This window comes from Squalius cephalus (genome assembly GCF_949319135.1).
Source record: "Squalius cephalus genome assembly, chromosome: 7".
NCBI lineage: Eukaryota > Metazoa > Chordata > Actinopteri > Cypriniformes > Leuciscidae > Squalius > Squalius cephalus.
Window position 1 is genome coordinate 28,959,048 of NC_137128.1, and position 21,283 is coordinate 28,980,330.

Consider the following 21,283-nt stretch of genomic DNA (forward strand, 5'->3'; position numbering starts at 1 on the left):
AATAAATGGAGTCAAAAAGATAAATCATCAACCTGTGCTGGTGTTGAGGCTGAAAGGAAAGGGGGGAAACCTGGAGGTAAATGATGGATAGCCTCCGAGAGCAAGCTGAGAGTTTGATGACTCGGAGTTGCGGTACATAAAGCTCCTTCTTCTCCCTCAAGGCCTTTGTTTTATCACATTTTCATTTTACCTTTCCACAGAGCTACTGCCCTGTTCCTGATGCCCTCTGTTATGTTATGAGCTGACAGAGCTTCCTCCTGGCCTTCGGTCTTGAGGGGCTCAGCATACACACGCTTCACATCCCTCTTGCTTTCCCCACGCTCCCTATATTATTAATTAGGTTTCCTTCTGGAGCCATATTATTGCCTTAAACCAAACACTGCCTGCACTGCTCACCACTGAGAACATGTGTGCCTCTCCTTGCTGCGAATGAAGGGGGAGATAGAGAGAGAGACTAGAAGATAAAGTGACGGAGGTAGAGTCAGAGATGTAAAGCAAGAGAAAGGGAGAGAGCGAGCGAACGGATAGGAAATGTGAGAGGGGGAAAAAAAGCAGAGCTGACTTTCCCTGTGTGTGTGTGTGTGTGTGTGTGTGTGGATATGACAGCGCGTGTAGCCAGCCAATCAGAGCGCGCCTCCTGAGCTGCAGCAGGCTGGCAGATTTGGGAGCTCTAGCGGTTCTGTTCTGGACTGGATTGTGCTGCTGCTGCACACACACACTCTCTGTGTGACTTAAAAAAATGTGGTGGAACATCAGGAGTGCTCCTCCGTATTCCAAAGCCTTGTCATCTTTTAAGGAAAGACTGAGAAGGTAAGAGACACTCTGTGTGCTTTTCTTTACTCATCTGCTGATTGAAGCTTGAGTGCTGCCTCTGTTTGCCTGGCTTGTGGTGAGGAGGCATTCAGAGAAAGTCTGGGAGTTGTTCTAGTGTACATGTGGTCATAGACGAAACGGAGCAGCGGGACGAGGGAAGGAAAGGGTCTGTGCCTCTTTCATTACTCCAGCACTTTATCGTGGCTGCATGTAATTCTTCAGAGCTCTGTCTCACTTTCCAGTGAACAAAGCAAAGCAAGTGAAGCTGTTGAAAGTCATTGTGTCTGATTCTCTAGTCAGTGCTTCTTGATTGCTTCGTGAAAATGGATGTCAAGCTTTCTTTCTACAAATATTTAATGTATTTTTTTATTTATTTACTGCTAATCATTTACAGCTATGATGATAAATAAATGCTGCAGTGGACTTTAAAACTCCACATGTGAAAATGTGTTATTGTTATATTTTTTTAATGAGTGTGCTGCATATAGCCTATAGTACAGAAGTGCATTCTTTATTGTTAGAAAAGCATTCAGAGTAAATTGGGGGTGCCTAACAATCAGACATTGAGGGTTGTCTGACAATGACTGAGTGATTAGACCAGCCTGTATTTGATGCATGGGGGAAGTGGCGTGCTTCAACCAATGCCTCCATGCAGTGGACATGCCAAGGTGACAAATGCACATTAATGGATCCCTGGAGTCCCTCCCCCGATATTACTAATCCTGTAGCTGGCAATCAGTCTCAGCATCACCTTTCCTTGTGCCACTGGATTTAGTGCAGACAGAGAGCTTTCAGGTTATACAACCACTTCAGTTCTATATAAAGAACTGCAATTTACTGCTGAGAAGTGAATAAGACATGAGAAGTAGAGAGAAAAAATATTAAATTGAATAAAGTGGGCTGAATCAACTACACTGGGGAAATTTTACCACTTCATGTCTCGAAGGTTCTCTATGATGCATGAGCCGACTTCAACATGCAAGGAATACATGGAAGGAATAGGTGAGTTAAGGTTTAGTACAAGTTAAGCTCAATCAGCATCATTTTGATTTTACTAAATAGAAACTCTTACTGTGAGGCACTTAAAACGGAGGTGAATGGGGCCAGTTTAAAAGCGGAAATGAGACACGTGAAACTTTTATAAAAGCGTGTATTATTAAGCTGCAAATTTTTTTTCCTCATTTTTATGGTCATTTTAGGGTTTTAGGTGTTATGTTGCCCGTGCAACGTAGTTGTGAAATTGGATATAACTTTACACACCAAAGGTTAGTATGTGAACATCCCACTAAAATAATATATATTATTGGCTATATTTGAAAGAAAGGAGGTTTTAATGTTTGCCTGTTGGCCCCATTCACTTCCACTGTAAGTCCCTCATTGTGACCCATATTTTTGCTTCTTTTAAAGAAAAGGAGGGGCAAGTCGAAACTAATTTTTATAGTAAGTGCTGTCATTTGAGCTTAACTTGCACTGAACCCAGAAAATATTCGTTTAGCACTATCTCACAATACAGAATGACTCCTAGATTAAAATTCCATCAGTGATGTTTCTTTTAATTTGCATGTATAAAGAGATTAATTCAAGCAATGAGTGGGGTAGAGAGCCGACAGGAACAAACATGGAAAAATGTCATTGTGAGAAGACGCCTCTCAGCCACTGTTCCATCCGAGCCTCATTCCATTCCAATTAGCATCCTAATTAGCTGCACTGGATTCTAATCAGTATTACAAATTTGTTTTGAAGACCTCAAGAAACCTGCGTGAATCACTCGAGACCCCTTTGCTTTTGAAGTGCAGAACAAGGGCATGCGTGTTATCGGTGCCTCCTGGCCTACAGTGCTTTTAGGTGTTGCTGGAGCAGTGTTTTGTTCACATGTGTAACACCTTTTTCTCTTGCTCATAACCTTTGTGTTTTGACAGTTCCTGTGAATCCCAGCTTAATTCACTTAACTAATGAATTGATTCTTTTAATCAAATTCACACTACTGCATGAGTCCAAAAATACAAATGAAAAATCACCTTTTAATAAGGCTTAAACTTAATTGAAATTGATCATTATATAAAATGGTCACATTGGTCTACGTCTTGGTCTAGACGTCAATATTACAGATAGATGCAGCTTGCATGACAAATTGCAAGGATGTGGGTTAAGCACCTGCAAACTTTTACAACCATCTGTTTTAACATGAACCACTGGAACATCATGAAAGGAAAGAGAGCTGTCACCCAGTATTAGTCAAAATGCACTCAAAAAGCAATTTCTTTTCAAGGCAACACAATAAGCTTGAAAGAGCGAGTAAAGGCTTTGCCCTCCCTCCTCCTCTTGAAAAATCTTCAGCAAGACTCAGTAAATAAATTGCGCTTCTGATTGAGCAGATGGACATTATTCTGAATGAGAAGCTAGCATATTCATTTCCCTTCGAAACTAGACTCGGGCTTTTATTCTTTGAGAATAAAAAGTATTTTTTGCTCTTTTTCTTTCATGTTTAGCCAGGAAAAAGCAATCACCAAATTGTTTTATTAATTTTTTTTTTTTTTCCTTTTAAAAGATGTTTGTTTTTTAAAAGCACATCTGGCTCACATGGCAACTTTTTTTTTTATATGGAATACAAAATAGATAAACTAATTTACATAATTAGAATTTCATTTGTGTGTAATTAGCATGCATTGATGAAACTGGGACTGTTTTTTTTATGAAGTTTTATGTAACAATGTTCGGGAGGAGCATGTTCAGGTAATCATCCAATCAGCACAAGAAATAGCCAGTATAAATAAAGCCTTCCCTTACCTCCTGTCTCATGACTAATTTCTCAGCATCCCGCCACCACCCCATCACCTCACATTCGGCTGGGTCTGCTCATAGATACCTATGATCTATACATTTATAGGGGGGAGTACTCTGGGGTCGGGCTGAATTCCGAGCTCGGAGCCCTCCCCCGGACAGCAAGCCAAATACGCATTTTAATATTGCATCAGATTTCATTAACATGTGAACTCGTGAACTGTTCTGTTTTGAGACAGTAGTGTTCAATCCAACATTTATCCACTCATGCTCCCATTAATTGAGTTACAAGGTGTCAAAAATTCTGAGATTCCTTGTCCAAAAATCTCAAAATACGATCCATTCCTATATGACAAACACACTGTCCAGTGGCCTGAGGCCAATAGTCTGGTAATTCTTATCAGACTGGTGTTCAGAGTTGCATCAAGCGCGGTGAGTTCAGTCAGGCAGGTTCACATCAATTACGTGTCATTACACAGATTAATCCAGATTCACAGATGCGAGTTGCTGCATTTAGATGTTTATTTTGAGCTCTTTTACTCATCACAATCCTTTATAGTTCAAAATGCAAGTCGGAGACTGTTCTTCATATGAGTTTGTTTGTGTATATACAACATCCAAAATCACATACTTCCCTCCTATACAGTAGGTGGAAAAACAGTATGTAGGGCCCTATGATTTCCGCAATGCAGAAAACGCAGCCGGAATCACGGAATCCAGTCGGAATCTACGGAAATCCAAATGGAATTTACTGTATAATGTGAAATTTCACAGAATTTGTCAATTTTGATGGATAAATAAAAGTCAGTACACTTAAATCAAATTGCGATATAGACTAGTGTCTGAATATTAAACAGCAAAAAGACTATTTAAATATGAATCCTGCATGTTCTTTGTGTCTGTTTGAATGAATGGTGCAGACGTGCGGTTACATTTACCACACACACACACACACACACACACACACACACACACACACACACACACACACACACACACACACAAAACACACACACACACACACACACACACACACACACACACGCACACACACAGAAGCACACGTGACGCTTGCAGTGTTTTCAGCCTCTGCCGCCTCTATATGAGGACATGAATGCATAAACTTCATCTCCAGAGCCACTCTGAGGGTCACTATGAGTCCAAAAATTAAATAAATAAATAAATAAAACGGAATCCAGAAAAAAAAAGAAAAATTGGAATTAGGGCACCAAGTATGTGACAAAAGAAGTATGTCTGAATCCACAGTACTCATAAAAGAGTAGGCAAAAAGTACCCAGATGACCTACTTCTTCCGGCGAGATTCTGAAGTGTGTATACGACGGACACTTTACTATCCCATGAGGACATGGGAGAGGATTTGTGAATGGCGGTGACGCGACACAACTGACACTGGTAGGTCACACGATAATCACAGCTCCAGATTTTATTCATACTACACACATTCATTCTATATAGAAATTGTTTAGTGGCCATGAAGCCCGTCTTTATGAGTGAGTCATTGAAACATTCTCGAACCGATTTGTTCAAAAACACTGATTAATTCAGGAATTAAATAAGTGAGTCTTTAAATCAATCACTCAGTTGATTTGTTCAAAAACACTGATTCATTTATAAACTAACTGTGCAAGTGCCTTGTACTGCATCCAAAATCGCATACTTCCCTACTTTATAGTAGGTGAAAATCTGTACGTGACGAGTACAATGTCCGAATTCACAGTACTCATCAAAAAGTAGGCAAAAAAGTACCCGGATGGCCAATTGATTTTTTTTACTAAAAATAAGTACCTACTCAAGACGATATACAATTTCGGACGCAGCCCCTGTCTTTATGAGAGCTTCACTAAATCATTCACTAACTGATTTGTTCATAAACAGTAATCCATTTAATCGATTCTTTTAGGAATGAAACATCCCTGCTGTGTTGCTCGGACACTCACAACAATTGATTGTTTGGCGCTGTTCGTTGGGATCTATTTTCATTTGCAGAGCAAAAATGGATGAAGTAATTGGCAATAGTGTGTCTAAATTGGCAAAAGAGTGTCTAAACTTACTCCGTATTAACTCCTTGTTTATTCAACTGTTATAAGAATGCGGCCTTGTACCTGAATGACTCTGTATGCTACAAAATAAACATTATTCAAGTTTAGGTCGTAAAAACCCTGTTCTTAACAATAACCGATGTTTGCTCTTCTGATTGGTAGATTTTGGGGTTCAAAAGCACCATTTGATGCTTTTCCAAGGAAACAGAGAATATAAAGTTATCTTTTGAACTTAAAAAGAGGTTTCTATAAAACCTTGTGATTATTTATTTTACTCACAGTGTATGAAAAATACAATTACCAGTGACAGAATGGTGGCACTTATTCTCCTACTGAGTGGTTATACATTAAATATACAGTTACCATAACAGTACGGTTTATAGCAGTTGCTTTTGAAAGACACTGATGTGTTGACCTGTAAATGCTCAAACTCTCTTTAGTCTTGAAGAACATGGGCTGTTAAACCTAACCTAACCAAACTGTTTTTTTTTTATTCTCTTGTAGTCAAGCTGTTATGACTAAAACTTCTAGAAAATAATAATTATAAAGTTCTGCCAGTGTTGGTGGTCTAAAACGATTCTCTCAGCATGTTCATCATTTGATATATCAGTGGCTCTTTCATTGAGATAATAGCTATAACAACAAGCACTTTTAATGAAATTCATTCAGACTCATATCGCAGTGTCTTAATTCATTCATTAATTCTGACCACTTCTATTTTGTCTACTGTTTTATTGGGCTATGTGGGATAATTCATTCAAATAATAAATACACATCCTAAAATGCTGAATTTCGGCAATATCATATACATTTTCTGTAAAATTACTGCAAAAAAAAATATTTTTGAGAAATTCAACATGTCATGCTGGCATCTTTCCTCACAAAAAAACGGGAGTTTCTCAGATATCTCACTGTCAGTTTGTGTTGCACCATGAAATATTTATTCCGGTCATATAATGTTAGACGCCTGGGACAAGGCTTCAGCATTGCTGTGACTATTTTAAACACGGCTTGGACATGAAATGTTCAGATGTAGCTAAGTTGACAGGAAATATTCCCCCCCCCCCCCCCCCAGCATTTCTATTGATATCTGTTTATTTGTTCTTTTTGATTTTTTAGCATCTTAGCAACATCGCAATTTCCATTCATTTGGAAAAAGTCTAACCCTAAAGCGCTTTCACTCACTTATGTCAATAACCCTCATGCCGTCGAGAAATGAAGAGGACAAGTGAGTTTCTCTTCAACAAGTGATGAATCCGAATTGTCAGGGAGGCAGAAGAGATGAGAGCTATCCGTTTTTGTTTTTTTTTACGAGGTATCTATGGACATGCATTGCAGACCATTGATCCTCGTAATGCCGTTCAGCCGTTTGAATAAACTCGTCACGCTGGAGCTCTCATTACACGTCCCGTGCACCAGCAGTCATGATCTCTGCTATTATACGGGAACAGCTGTTCTATCAAAAATGTATTAGATGTTTCATTGAAAGGCAAACTGCAAGATCGCAATGGGGTTTTAGGCCAAATTTCATATCTTATGTCTTCACAGGCAACAGTTAATCTGAAATTTTCTGTGGAATTAAAATGTAATCGCTGGCTGTGTTTCATTTCTCCCTCCATGAAAGTACAGTTTGTCCTCTTTCCTTCACACAGATGTTTCGTGGAAATCTGCCATTGCCTCCAGTGAGTCTCCAGTTGACGGCGACTCCCCAACGAATCAACACATCTTGCTCTTGGCCCACGATGTGAGTGCTGCCCGCTGGGTCTCTGCTACAACAGGATTTTAAACCATGGCCGTCAGCCAAGTCCTGCGAACTGGTCCGATCGGTGTCTAGAGCCACCCACCGTGAGAGAGACCTCTGTCTGGGTGAGCGAGAGTGGGAGTTCAAACGTTGCGACTCTTTAACATGAGAGCAGCAAGCAGCCCTGCCTGTCTGTCCCCTCTACTGCTGTGCCTATGTGTGCTCCAGAGGAGCTATGGGACCCCTTCTCCACCCAGCCCCACGTTCACCCACAACCAGACCAAACTGCCCGACGGCGACAAGGACTCGCACCATCGTCCCAAACGAGGCTGGATCTGGAATCAATTCTTTGTTTTGGAAGAGCACATCGGGCCGGAAGACCAGTACGTGGGGAAGGTAAGAGCCCTTTCTTTGTTTCGATCTTTGTGCAGGTGTGGGAAATGTGCTTAAAGGTTGGGTAGGCAATTTTTTTCAATAAAACACTTTTGTTAGACTGGTTGAAACATCTTGATAGCAATCAATAATAGAAGTGGTCTGAAAATTAAATTATTTACATATCTTCTGTGGAAGTCTCAGGACCAAAAACAATGCAATGCAATGATATAATGTCGAACCTTCCTGCCAACATATGCATTTCCATACCTCCGCACACCCTGTTTGCGCAGACATCACACACAATCAGCGTGTTCCTTAAGGCTATGCAGAGTTGTAGACATACAGTCACCGAGTGCTGGAAAACAACGAGCTTATGCTGTGTTCATGACACGTCATAACCTTAAGTACAAGAAGACAACCCGTGACGTTCTATCCCGAGCCGTCCTCAGACTCAGATTTATGCGCTTCTATGTCAACACTGTTAACACTGAAATTAATCTGCAGAAGTCAAGTAGTAAGTTGTTTACGTTCATTATTTTTGTAATGTTATGTGCTTTGAGACATGAAGTAATTTAACGCCGTCTCATGACGCTTTGCAGACTCTGCTCTGGCTGTGCACATTCATGTGCTTTGGAAGAGACGTGCCTTTGAAGGCACTCTGAAGGGAGGGTGGGATTATATGCTTTAAAGCTAGCTTCCCTTACAAAAAAATAAGTATACTTCAAGTTCATTTTAAGTATACTTCAGTAAAGTTCAAGTTCAGTAAAGTTCAAGTATATTTTAAGAATACTTTATGTAGTAATTATACTAATATCAATGTACTAAAAGTATACTTGTAACTGTACTGTTTCAATACTACTGTATGCTGCTCAATTAAGTCAATTAAGTAAAATTGTATGTCTCAATTAAGTTTATTCACAGTATATATGCAAACAATTGGTATACTATATGATTTTCTACAGGTGTTCTGTAGGTTTATATCATATATGAAAAAGTAAACATAGTATATGTATGTTTTCACTCTATATGAGCATATATGGATATTTCATATATGAGATATATATATGTCAAAATATGTATTATACGTACATAAAAATATATTTTATATGAGATAAATGTACGTCAATATATGGGATTTTTCCAATTTCTAATACGTTTCATATATGGCTGTGCATATATGCACAAAAATGTTTTCACACAATATGAGCTTAAATGTCGTATACGGACATGGTCAAAATATGTATTAGCCTATACACACACAAACACACACACACACACACACACACACACACACACACACACAAACATATATATTACATTTATTATACATACTTAAACATATTTATATGGGATTTTGTCAATATATGGATTTGTTCCTTTTTCAGATAGGTTTCACATACTTTAAATGAGCCATATTGCATATTTCATATATATATATATATATATATATATATATATATATATATACAACACACACAGCAACACACACAGAGCAGCTGACCAGCAATCAACACACACACCTGACAGCTATCTCCCTTCATCCTGACATCAGTCGCCACAGGCAACACATACAGAGCAGCTGAACAGCAATCAACGCACACACCTGACGGCCATCGACCAACTCATCACTGGGGCCATATAAACACCAGTGAAAAAAGGCCAGTAGAGTTTATGCTCTCCCACAGGTTCGTCTTTCTCTGCTAACAGGGCCGTGGCGGTGGGGGCTGCGACCCATTGCTTCAAGAGGTTAACATGATAGATCTGCTCTGGCCTTCGTCTTCCATGTTGGCGCAGACGGTAGTTCACAGGGCCGACCCGCTCTATGACAGTGTAGGGAACTTTCCAGGAGGCAAGGAACTTACAGGCAGTGTCAGGGATCAAGACAAGGACCTTGTCCCCAGGTTGAAACTCACGGGGTTGTGCAGGCCGGTCATACAGGCGTTGTTGGGCACGCTGGGACTCGAGCAGATGTTCCTTTACCAGAGGCAATATTTTGACGATTCTCTCCCTCATGTTGCGGACATGCTCAATGACAGAGCGATGGGGAGAGGGCTGTTGTTCCCAGGCCTCTTTGGCAATGTCGAGTAGTCCTCTGGGTTGCCGTCCAAAGAGCAATTCAGAGGGGGTGAAACCAGTGGAGGCCTGGGGAACTTCCCTTATTCCAAAAAGCACATACGGCAGCATCCAGTCCCAGTCGCGCCCATCCTCAGAAACCACCCTCTTCAGCATCTGCTTTAACGTCCTATTAAACCGCTCCACTAGACCATCAGTCTGGGGGTGGTAGACTGAGGTTCGAAGATGTTTCACCTTTATACGTGAGACGAAGGGAGTCCCTTGGTCAGTCAGGATCTCTGTAGGAATCCCCACCTGGCCACACAACAAGAAGAGTTCTTGGGCAATGACTGCTGCTGTTGCTCGTCTGAGGGGGATGGCCTCTGGATAGCGGGTGGCATAGTCAACAATTACTAAATTATGCTCGTGACCCCGAGCTGACTTGGGCAGCGGCCCCACGATATCCATCCCAATATGTGTGAACGGTACGTTAATAACAGGAAGCGGCACCAGGGGGGCCGGAGCTGGCTTCTGAGGAGCAGTTCTTTGGCAGACAGGACAGGCTTGGCAGTACCGTCGCACCTCCGCATTGATTCCTGGCCAATGGATACGGTCCCTGAGCCTTTGAAGAGTGTTGTCCGCTGCGAGATGGCCAGCCATTGGGTGTGTGTGAGCCAAAAAAATCACCATATCAGTTTTCCCTCTTGGCAAGACGAGGAGCTCCTTCTCTTCTCCCCGCCTGGTGGCCACGCAATATAACAAGCCGTTCTTTACCACAAAGTGCGGAGAGGGATGGGGAGGTGGCGTATGGTCTTTTCCCTCTACAACTCTGATCTGTTTCCTGCAGTGCCGGAGTCTGTCATCCTCACGCTGCTCGCAGGCCAGGGAGCCCCCTGTTGAAACCTGTTGGAATAGATCAGAAAAGATATCCAGGTGGTTATTAGTTGACTCACCCGCTCTCTCACTCTCTGAGGCTAGGTAAGCCAGGTGACCACGTGACTTCCTGGGGCCCGGGGGTCCTTTCCGACGAACAGGCTTCTCTGGTCATCTCAGTAACTGGTCAAGTCCTGGCCAGTCTCTCCCCAACAGCAGAGGAACAGGAAGATCTTTGACGACACCCACTTCAATCGACCAGGTACCTGGGGCAGCTGAAACAGAGACAGTGCATGCAGGGACATACTTAGTGTCCCCGTGGACACAGGTGATGGGAAGGAGTGCTCGGCCTGGCCTTTCTGGTTCAAGGAGATGGGGCTGGACCAAGGTCATGCTGCTTCCTGTGTCAAGAATGGCCCGTACACGGCGTCCATTGATTCGAACCTCGCAATCGGGGGCACCATCTGGCTTGGCCAGGTAAAAGCCAAAGTTTGACCAGTCGGGCAAGCTGGGCAGCCTGGACACGTACAGGGGCCCTGGGTTCGAAGTTCCACTCATGCACTTTCTGAGCTGCGCACACCGGAGACAGTCCTAACCGGGCGAGGATCTCCCTCTTCAGTGTGTCATTGTCTGCAGCATCCTCGAGCGGGAGGGAATAATATACTCGTTGAGGCTCACCAGTCAACAGCGGGGCCAGCAGACGTGCTCACTCACGCTGGTTCCATTCTTCTCGATCCGCAACAACCTCAAAGGTGTGAAGATAGGCTTCCACATCATCCTGGTCTGTCATTTTCGGGAGAATTTGCAGTGCTGAAGCTTTTGGCTCAAGTGGTGTAATGCGGGCAGACTCTGTTCGTAGGCGCACAAGCTCCCCAGCCACCTGATTTTGGCCAGCAAGCAACTGTTCTGACAGCTGTTGCTGCCGCACGGAAACCTCAGCAAGGTGGCGGAGGATTTCCCCCATGCTGGGGAGGGAAGCTGCCTCTGGGGGAGCTTTGTGTCGCTGTTCTCCTGCCCGCATTCTCCACCAGATTAGCCGGACTTGGGGAAAAAGGTGAGAAAACACGCAAGTTGTTAAACCCAGAGGGTGCGCTTTATTTCTTGTACAAAAGTGAGGATTGAAGGAGTATTGGTGCTCTTGTGCTTCTGTTGTGAGAGTGCTGGAGAAAGTGGAGTGAAGACTGCAAACTTCAGCCAGACAGCAGGGAGTTAGCTTGACCAGCAGAGAGTTCTATCAAGGCTTCTAGGTTCCTTCTCATTAATCACTCTCTGTAAGAGAAAAGGGTAAACAGACATTAGTGAATGCCTGGGAGAGCATAAACTCTACTGGCCTTTCTTCACTGGTGTTTATATGGCCCCAGTGATGAGTTGGTCGATGGCCGTCAGGTGTGTGCCTTGATTGCTGGTCAGCTGCTCTGTGTGTGTTGCCAGGGGCGACTGATGTCGGAACGATGGTAGTCCGCCACAATATATATACATACATACATACATACATACATACATACATATATTACATTTCCGTATGGGAAGCCTCTCCAAAATTGCCTACCCTACCATTACACTGTGCATGTGATTATCTGAAATAAACCTTGTATGGTTTGTTGAGAAAACGGTTCCTTGAAAAATTACTGTTTTAAATGAGAGACAATGGCTGTGCGTCATGTTTTTGGACTATAATTGAAATGTGTGACGTCAATTTATTCCTGTAATCATATTTTCTTGGAAGCGAAAAAATAGTGCAGGTGACTAATCAGAATCAAAATCCATGTTTCTCCGAACAGCATGTTTTTGTCAGAAAATTGATTTGGCTTGCAAATTAAAGACTGACCTGTGGCTGACATCCACCCTGCTAATAAGATCATAATTATTTTGACTGTCGACTACAGAGAAACTAGAGGATCTAGAAGCCTTTTTTTGTCTCTATTTATTCCATTGTCTTCTTACGGAAAGTTGGAGACAGCTAACATGTTCTTATGATAATCATTTGAAGCACCTTTTCTGTGACTCCGGAAAAAATCCAGAGATCCCTCTGCGGCTTATAAACGTCAGCAGCGGTACAATCTATTATTTTGCCCATTCGGTTCTGTGAATACTGGCCAACACTGTCGGCTCAGATGAAACCACTGTTTCATGGGTTGGAATAATACAGGGTGACACTGACAGCTTTTGACATTGACTCAGCAAGGTGAAGGTTAAGTGAAGATAGCAGATTTTATGAAGAAATGGCTGAGGAGCCATCAATTGCCTACACCTACATCCCTTAGGAACTGAGCCAAGTGTGTGTGTGCCATCAAGCACCATTGGACAGGTTGCTTCAGATCTGCACACTTATACAGACATGTGTATGTGTGCTGGGGATGTGAAACAATCCCATTTCTATAATGGTCCCATTAACATTTTTTTTTTTTTAGTACTTTTAAGAAAAAAAAAATAATTGAAAAAAGTTGCTATTTGAACAAACAGTACTCTAGATTAGTTAAGGATAACAGTCATCTCAGGAGTCTGACTACACTTGTCCTGCTTTTGATTCACTGAAAAGAACTTTAGAAAGAATGACTCGTAGGATTCACTTTCTGTAATTGGATTACTGGTTCTGCTATATGGTTTTGATTCACTGACAAGAACCGATTCATTATAATAATTGGTTTTGTAATTGGATTACACTGATTTTGATTCACAGAGAAGAGCTGGCTTGTAAGAGTCATTTGTTCTGTAATTGGTCTATAGTTGTGCTGTATAGTTTTGATTCACTGAGAAGAACTGATTCATTAGAGTCATTTGTTATGCAATTGGACTACATTCATGCTATATGATTTTGATTCACTAAATAGAAACACTCATGTGACTGATTCTTTTGAAAGTCTGACCACACTGGCTGCGATGTATGATTTTGATTCACTGAGAAGAACTGACTCATAAGAGAGATTAGGCATTGGAGAGATTTGACTAGAATTGGACTACACTAGTCATACTCCAAATAGTATTTTTAAACTTAGTTTTTAAACATCAGTGGAGTCATTTCAATTGAGCTGTTGTTGCAGACATCAGACACAGACATCCTTAGCCCCTTTCTGGAAGCAACGTGTGAGAACATTCTTGTATTGAACTGCGAAATATGAAGCCAAACAGGGCCCTTGTTCTGCTCACATGGGTGCCACTTAATTTTTATGCTGCTGTGGTGTGACCTGTCTGTAAGAGATTTGAGTGAGCTGAATATTTTCTTTCAGGCTTTCTTAAACTGCAGTGACAGAAATGGGTTGAGGCTCTCAGTAGCCTCCTACACTCCACTCTTTTTTCACACCTTCTCCTGTCTGGTCCCTTCAGACCACCATCTTTTCTTCTCTCCACTTCAGTGGTCAGACAAAAAGAGGTTTTGGGGGCCCAGACAGAGCTGTTCTACTAAAACCCTGCCTGTCCTCAAATATCTAGTTATGGGAACATAAACTATGTCACTTTATAAAAACAGATGAGAAATTTCAGTGGGACCTGACATGATATTTGGTTAGAAAAAAAATATCCTGAAATGTGTTGGCTGAAATACAATTCAACACCCTTTTCCATGGAAATGATGTGAACCGTGTTAAATGTTTGTATTTTTACACAGTTTTTGTCTTTTGGACAAACATGTCTTATAAATTTAATCAATATGTTTTCATCATATTGCATTTATTAATTGGAGTCTATTTTTTCTGACTAAAATGGCATATCATTATATAGTTAGTTGATGAAAATAACCTCTAAGAGTCCAAACCAAATTTTCAATCAGGTGGACTCCAAAAGAGGGTGAATTATAGTTAATTAAGGACTGAAATCAGTCTTTCAACACTGAACCCTTGAGCAAAACACTGTATTGTGCTTTGCAAAATAGCATCAGCCACATGAAAAGCAACGTATATATTATATATTTAATTCAATTCACGTTAATGTGTAGCGCTCTTTTCACAATGCATATAGTTTCAAAGCAGGTTTACAGAAAAATGCATGTTTCTACTGTGGCGAGCACGACGAGGTCGAGGGCCGTGGGAGGACGGCGCGAGGCCGGTGGCGCGATTGATAATGAGCGACACGTGCGCGACGCACCGGTCTCGCATCTCTCACGGAGGAGCGGAAGCATAAAGGAGGAGCGACGACAGTGAAGAGCGAGAGAGGACAGGCCTGAATTTTATTTGATGTGTTGTTTCTGTTTTGTGTTGCCAGCAGTCGTCCGTGAGGGGCTGCTGGCTTTTATTTTCATTTTTGTTTGTTTATTTATTTATTAAAAATGTTGAATGTTCGCCGGTTCCCGCCTCCTTCTTCCCATAACAACATACCCCGTTACATTGGTGCCGAAACCCGGGAAGAAGGAGTGACACGCTGTCGGAGAGCCCTCGCTGCTGGGGGGGATCGCGGTGCTGAGGAGGTCGGGCAGCACGAGGGAGCGACGGCCGCCGATTGCTGCCCGAGGCGATGGTGCTGGAGCGATGGAAGATCTGGTGGGACGGAGAGCTCGACACCGTGCTCCTGGATCGAGGAGGGGTGGCTGCCGTCCAAGAGGGAGCGGAGGAGTCGCTCCCGTTCGCCGTGGGCCGGAGCCTGTTGCCGTCGGCCATGATGGGGGCGGAGCAGGGAACGGGAAACTCGCTGCCGGCTGCCCTCGACAGGAGGAGTCACCGCCGGCCGCCAGGAGGCGGAAGAGCGTCGAGCCGTCCCCCAACGAATGTCCAGTACCATCGCATGGCACCGCGAGTGACTCTCAGCCGGTTGAGGACCGAGCGGCAGTGTGTCCGGGAACCGGATCAAGAATTTTTTTTTTTTTTTTTCTCTCTCCCCTCTCTCGTCTCTGTCGCTCCTCGTGCTTCCGTCTCCTTTTCCCTCACCTCGTCTATCCATACCTCCAGCCCAGGTATCGCAGCCGCCGTGATCGGTCCCCCCGGGGAGGGGGGAGGGGGAGTAAGCGCAGTCTCGTGGGTGCCCCCCGGCCTGCGAGGGGCGATGGGGGTATGTGGCGAGCACGACAAGGTCGAGGGCCGTGGGAGGACGGCGCGAGGCCGGTGGCGCGATTGATAATGAGCGACACGTGCGCGACGCACCGGTCTCGCATCTCTCACGGAGGAGCGGAAGCATAAAGGAGGAGCGACGACAGTGAAGAGCGAGAGAGGACAGGCCTGAATTTTATTTGATGTGTTGTTTCTGTTTTGTGTTGCCAGCAGTCGTCCGTGAGGGGCTGCTGGCTTTTATTTTCATTTTTGTTTGTTTATTTATTTATTAAAAATGTTGAATGTTCGCCGGTTCCCGCCTCCTTCTTCCCATAAGGATACAACATACCCCGTTACATCTACATTTCAATTTAGTGTTATCTGTTTTCAGAGGTGACTGTGTCAAAGTAATGTTCATTTGTCAAAAATGCACAGTTCTAAGATAATTTAAATCATGCAATAAGCTAATACCATGTATTAATTTAGGCAGCGACAATGATCTCATTAAAACAATTATTACAAGTTGTGATCATAATTACAAAATATAGAAAATTTGGCTGTGGTGCGCATGTTGAGTCTTCTGAAGCCCTCGCAAGAGTTGGTGTCATCTCTTCAGGTGTTGGGTTATCTGAAATATTTGTAAGAGGCTGGATCCAAACTGGAGCTGACATACTATTTAGTTATTTAGGGATGTACTACCAAAAGTCCAGAGTTTTGTGACCTGATGGAATGTAGGGTGATAGAAGATCAGTTAAATACAAAGGAGCAGAAACATTTAGGGTCTTAGGTAATACTTTGCAATCGATACAGAACTTAATAACCAGTGTAGATATGATAAAATTGGGGTTAAAATGATCATATTTTCTTGACCTGGTAAGAACTCCAGCAGCTGCATTTTGGACTAATTGTAGTTTGTTTATTGACGATAAAGGACAACCACATTAGTGCATTACAGTAATCCAATCTATGAGGTCATGAATGCATGAACTATAGCTTTTCTGCATCAGAAACAGATAACATGTTCCGTATTTTAGCAATGTTTCTGAGATTATCTAAAGACAAGTTGCTGTGTAATATAACACCAAATTGTATTCTGTGACTGTGTACAAATATACAGGTTTTTTATATATATATATATATATATATATATATATATATATATATATATATATATATTTAATAGCACACCAGGCAGAGATTAGTTGAGTCTTGGGGTCAGAAAGCCTATTTTAAAAAAAATCAAACCACCCCTATAACCACATGTTGTTTGGGAGGTTTTCAAGAAAAATGCTCCTCACTCATCCAAAAATAAACTCCAGCATATTCAGTTGTCAGACACGACTGGAACTTCAAACGGCACAGGGTTCTGTGGTCAGATGAAACTAAAAAAATAGCTTTTTGGCAGCAAACACTCTAGATGGGTTTGGTGCACACAATTTAATATACCATTGGATCTTTAATGTTGTGGGCCTATTTTTCTGCTGGAGGTCCTGGACTTCTTATTCAGATACATGGCATCGTGGATTCTATCAAATATCAACAGATAACAAATCAAAACCTAACGACCTCTGCTAGAAATCTTATAATGGGCCGTGGTTGGATCTTCTTTGGACAACGATCCAAAACAAACATCAAAATCAACACAAAAATGTGTTAGGGAGCACAAAAAGAAGCTTCTGCCATGACCGTCCCAGTTCCCTAACCTGATGAGTGGAGTGAACTGAAGAGAAGAAGCACCAACATGGATCTGGGAATCTGAAGGATCTGGAGAGATTCTGTATGGAGGAATGGTCTCTGATCTCTTGTCAGTTGTTCCCCAAACATATCAGGCATTATAGGAGAAGACTCAGAGCAGTTATCTTGGCAAAAGGAGATTGCAAAAAGGATATTTAATAAAAGGTTATGAATGATTGTGGCCCACGTGTTTTGGAGAAAAACATTTATTTTATAATGTGATTTTCCCCCCTACTTTCAATTCTTTTCAATTTATTTTTTACAACCATTTTTTTATCATATTTAACAGGGGTATGATTAATTCTGTGCACGACTGTGTGTGTGTATGTATGTATGTATATATATATATATATATATATATATATATATATATATATATATATATACATACAGGGTTTAATATATATGTACACACACATACACATACAGTACCAGTCAAAAGTTTGGAAACATTACTATTTTTAAAGTTTTTGAAAGAAGTCTATTATGCTCATCAAGCCTGCATTTATTTTATCAAACATACAGAAAAAACAGTAATATTCTGAAATATTATTGCATTTTAAAATGGTTTTCTATTTTAATATACTTTAAATACAATTTATTTATTTGATTCAAAGCTGAACTTTCATCAGCCATTACTCAAGTCTTCAATGTCACAAGATCCTTCAGATATATATATATATATATGTGTGTGTGTGTGTGTGTGTGTGTGTGTGTGTGTGTGTGTGTGTGTGTGTGTGTGTGTGTGTGTGTTTATATATATATGTGTTACGCAATCTACACAATAGCAGATGAAGTTTCTGGCTGAGCGAGAGACACAACACTCTCACAGGGTTTAATTCAGCTGCTCTTTGATTTATTTCACGCTTCTCTTTTATATCAAATAAATAATGTGAAAATGTTGCCAGCATGGACTTGAGCGTTTTTTGGTTTAAAAAAAAAAAAAAAGCAAAAGAGAAAATAATTGTTTAGTATATTTTAGCCTAGCAGATACAATTTGTTCTTCGTACTGTAGATTATTGCTGTGGTAAATATGCTCCCTTTTCATGTAGAAAAGCACACACACATACACACACCCAGACACCCAGAAAGAGATGCAAACGCACATAAACAGCTTAAGCTTTGAAATTTGTAATAGAGAGCTAGCAAGCTGCTGGCGCTCTCGATAGTCTCTTTCAATGTTAATCTGCCTACCAGCAGACTGGTAGCACACATTAGTGTGAATGTGTGATAACTAGAGAGGGTCTACAGTAAAATAGACTTTGGAGAAGAGGAAGACCAATAGAGATCAGTCCACTGTCGTCCTATTGACCTTACAGTCGGTCTGGCTGATGAATATCTGTCACTGCAGCTTTTAAAATGGAGGATTACAATAAACCGCTCACCTCCTCCTCACTAATGGCAAATTACCAAACTCAGTGCCGCCCATGCACACTTCCTTATTCTGACGTGAAGGGCTCTTGGTGCAGTGTAAAATTGACCTTTCCATCAGCACGCCGGCTTTAATTTGCGGTTAGCGGTGAAGGCTGAGCCCTGATTTAATCAGTCCTTTCCTTCTTGTAGCGTGGGCAGTTTATCAAGCCCCTGCACAAGGCAACCTGTGCTCTCAGGTCTGCAGCAGCAGTAACCGCAAACCCTGCATCACGGTCATGTCTGCATTCTGCAGAGAGAAATGTTTTTCATATTTTTGTATCCTAATGTAGACATTGTTATGAATATTAAAACAGCTGCCGGAATGAGGTCGGTCGAAACCAAGACACCTCTAATGAGGTGCTTGTTTTGACAACATAGGTTGTTTCTTCAAAGTCTCATTTATATGTGCACAAGTGTATTCTTAAAGGGATAGTCCACCCATAATGAAAACTCTGTTAAAATTTCTTCTGTGGAATATAAAAGAAGATATTTTGAAAAATGTTTGTGACAAATAGTTTCAGTTCCCATTTTTTGTCCATACAATGAAAGTTAATTGGAACTGAAATTATTTACCAACTGTTTACCACAATACCTTTTGTGTTCCGCAGAAGAAAGAAGAGGCTTGGAACGCCATGAGGGTCTCTGTCCCTTTAAAGCACTTAAATGTTCATGCTGCAAGATTGTGTAGTATCACCTCCTAACATGCATACATTAAAAAGGCTTCTGATCTATAATAGGTGCTCTAATGCATCTAAATGCATCACTTTAGCACCACAATAAAATGTCTTAGAGCCCTGAATGAAGCGTAGACTAGTGTGTATGTGTTATGTTTGAGAGGGTGTGCAGATACTCAGTGGTCACCGTTATAAGTTAATGGCAGAATGTATTTCGAGCCGGATCAGTCTGCTTAGCATGCAAAATGTGCAACACACCCAGTTTGTTTCAAATGGTTAATGAGTTTTCATTGTGCTCAAGTGTTTGCTTTGATTCATAATCCTATTAATCGCATTTGATGCATTTGTATTTTCTAAGCTGGCTGCTTTCAGATTTGAGTCTATATCTGTCTGGCAGGTATCAAAGCCTTTCATTTGTGTGGTAATTTTGTGAAGGGGTACAGCGTCACACTTTCTGCAGGACGAGTCAATGCATTCTATCTCCCACTCATCTGCCTCCCCTCCTCACTGTTGTTTTTTGTGACTTTTTGGACACAGGATGTTGACTCTTAAAGTCGTTTGAATACCAGTCAGCATTCGAAACATGTTTTTTTATTATTATTATTTATTTAGAACACAATGCCAATTTGCATATCCAATTTGATATTCTTCTTAGTTTTAAACATCATCCTTTATGCTTATGGTAATTTAAAAATATATATATTATTTTTATTTTCATTTTCAAAAAATACTTTACTACTACTACTACTTATAATAAAAATAATAGTAATAATGAATGTCTTTATTTTGGTGATGCAACATATTTCCAAGTGACAGGTTATTCATCTAGATTTTTTTTTTTTATTATTATTTTTTATAAATGCTAAAGTAATGGCTTAAAAGTAATTTGGCTAATGGTAAACTTGACTCACCAATAGCCTGCTTGCCCTAAGTGACATCAGCAGAAAAAGAGCATTTGTTTCAGATTACAAAAGAAAGCTATTTTTTTCTTTAGGAGTAACATGCACTGATCATGTACAATAAGACCAGGACCAGTCAGTAAATAGAGTAAATTTAATGTTGAAGATCATCTTGGTGTATATGTGCATACTTTAAAAAAAAAAAAAAAACGAAAAATGAACAGCATTAGAATATTTTCCAAAAAACAAACAAACATCTATTTCATCTTCTGTTTAAGGAATTGTGTAGTGATAGAACATATTATTCAAATACTCTATCCATCTCTTCGGGAACCTAATGCATTCGGAGGAGTGAATGGTGCTTCCATAAATACGAGGCAAGTTCAAAACAAGGGTCACTCATTTTCAAGTACAATGCAGGAGGATTCTTCAATCTTTCATAATGCTGGATGCAGCAGGTGAACATTAGGATACATACTGTAGCTGGATGAAAGAGGTGGACAAACAAGGTGCTCAAACAATGGCATTGGTTTGGGTCTCAGGTTTAGCTGTGCTGCATAAGAGTGCATGTTTGGTGCTGTTTAATACTGTATGTGCCCTGCTGCATTGCAGCTGTAACCAGGCATATTCAAAAAGTTTTGTAGATAAAGCAATAGCCCCAGAAATAGTGTGGTTTCAGGCCCGCCTGCCATATATATCTTAGAAGGTGAATGCCCCTCTTAGCCAGGGGGAAAAGGTTTGGAAGGTGAACGTCATTCTGACTAATTGCTCATTGCGGTGGGATTACACAGGCTGCCAAGAATTATGGGAACACAGTGGGAAAAGAAAGCTGCTTGAATAGCAACCCAGCAACATGCCAAGTAATGTTTTTTTTTTTTCCGTTCTCCACACCAAGGGCCATGCTCTGCCAATT

At 41.2% G+C, this 21,283-nt stretch overlaps 1 protein-coding gene across 3 annotated transcripts in view; it reads left to right on the forward strand.

Annotated features, from left to right (window-relative positions):
• The first annotated feature begins 644 nt into the window (after positions 1 to 644).
• The window catches only part of LOC307161999 (cadherin-18-like), a 57,324-nt gene continuing 36,685 nt past the window's right edge, over positions 645 to 21,283 (forward strand). Inside the window, exons 1-2 of one of the 3 annotated variants that reach the window (XM_079877033.1) lie at positions 645 to 810; positions 7,307 to 7,791. In XM_079877033.1, coding sequence (XP_079733159.1) covers positions 7,561 to 7,791 — 231 coding nt within the window. In that variant the 5' untranslated portion in view covers positions 645 to 810; positions 7,307 to 7,560. Of the gene's footprint in view, positions 811 to 1,638; positions 1,816 to 7,306; positions 7,792 to 21,283 lie in introns of those variants that run through there. The other 2 variants (XM_079877035.1, XM_079877034.1) reach the window with 2 other exon arrangements.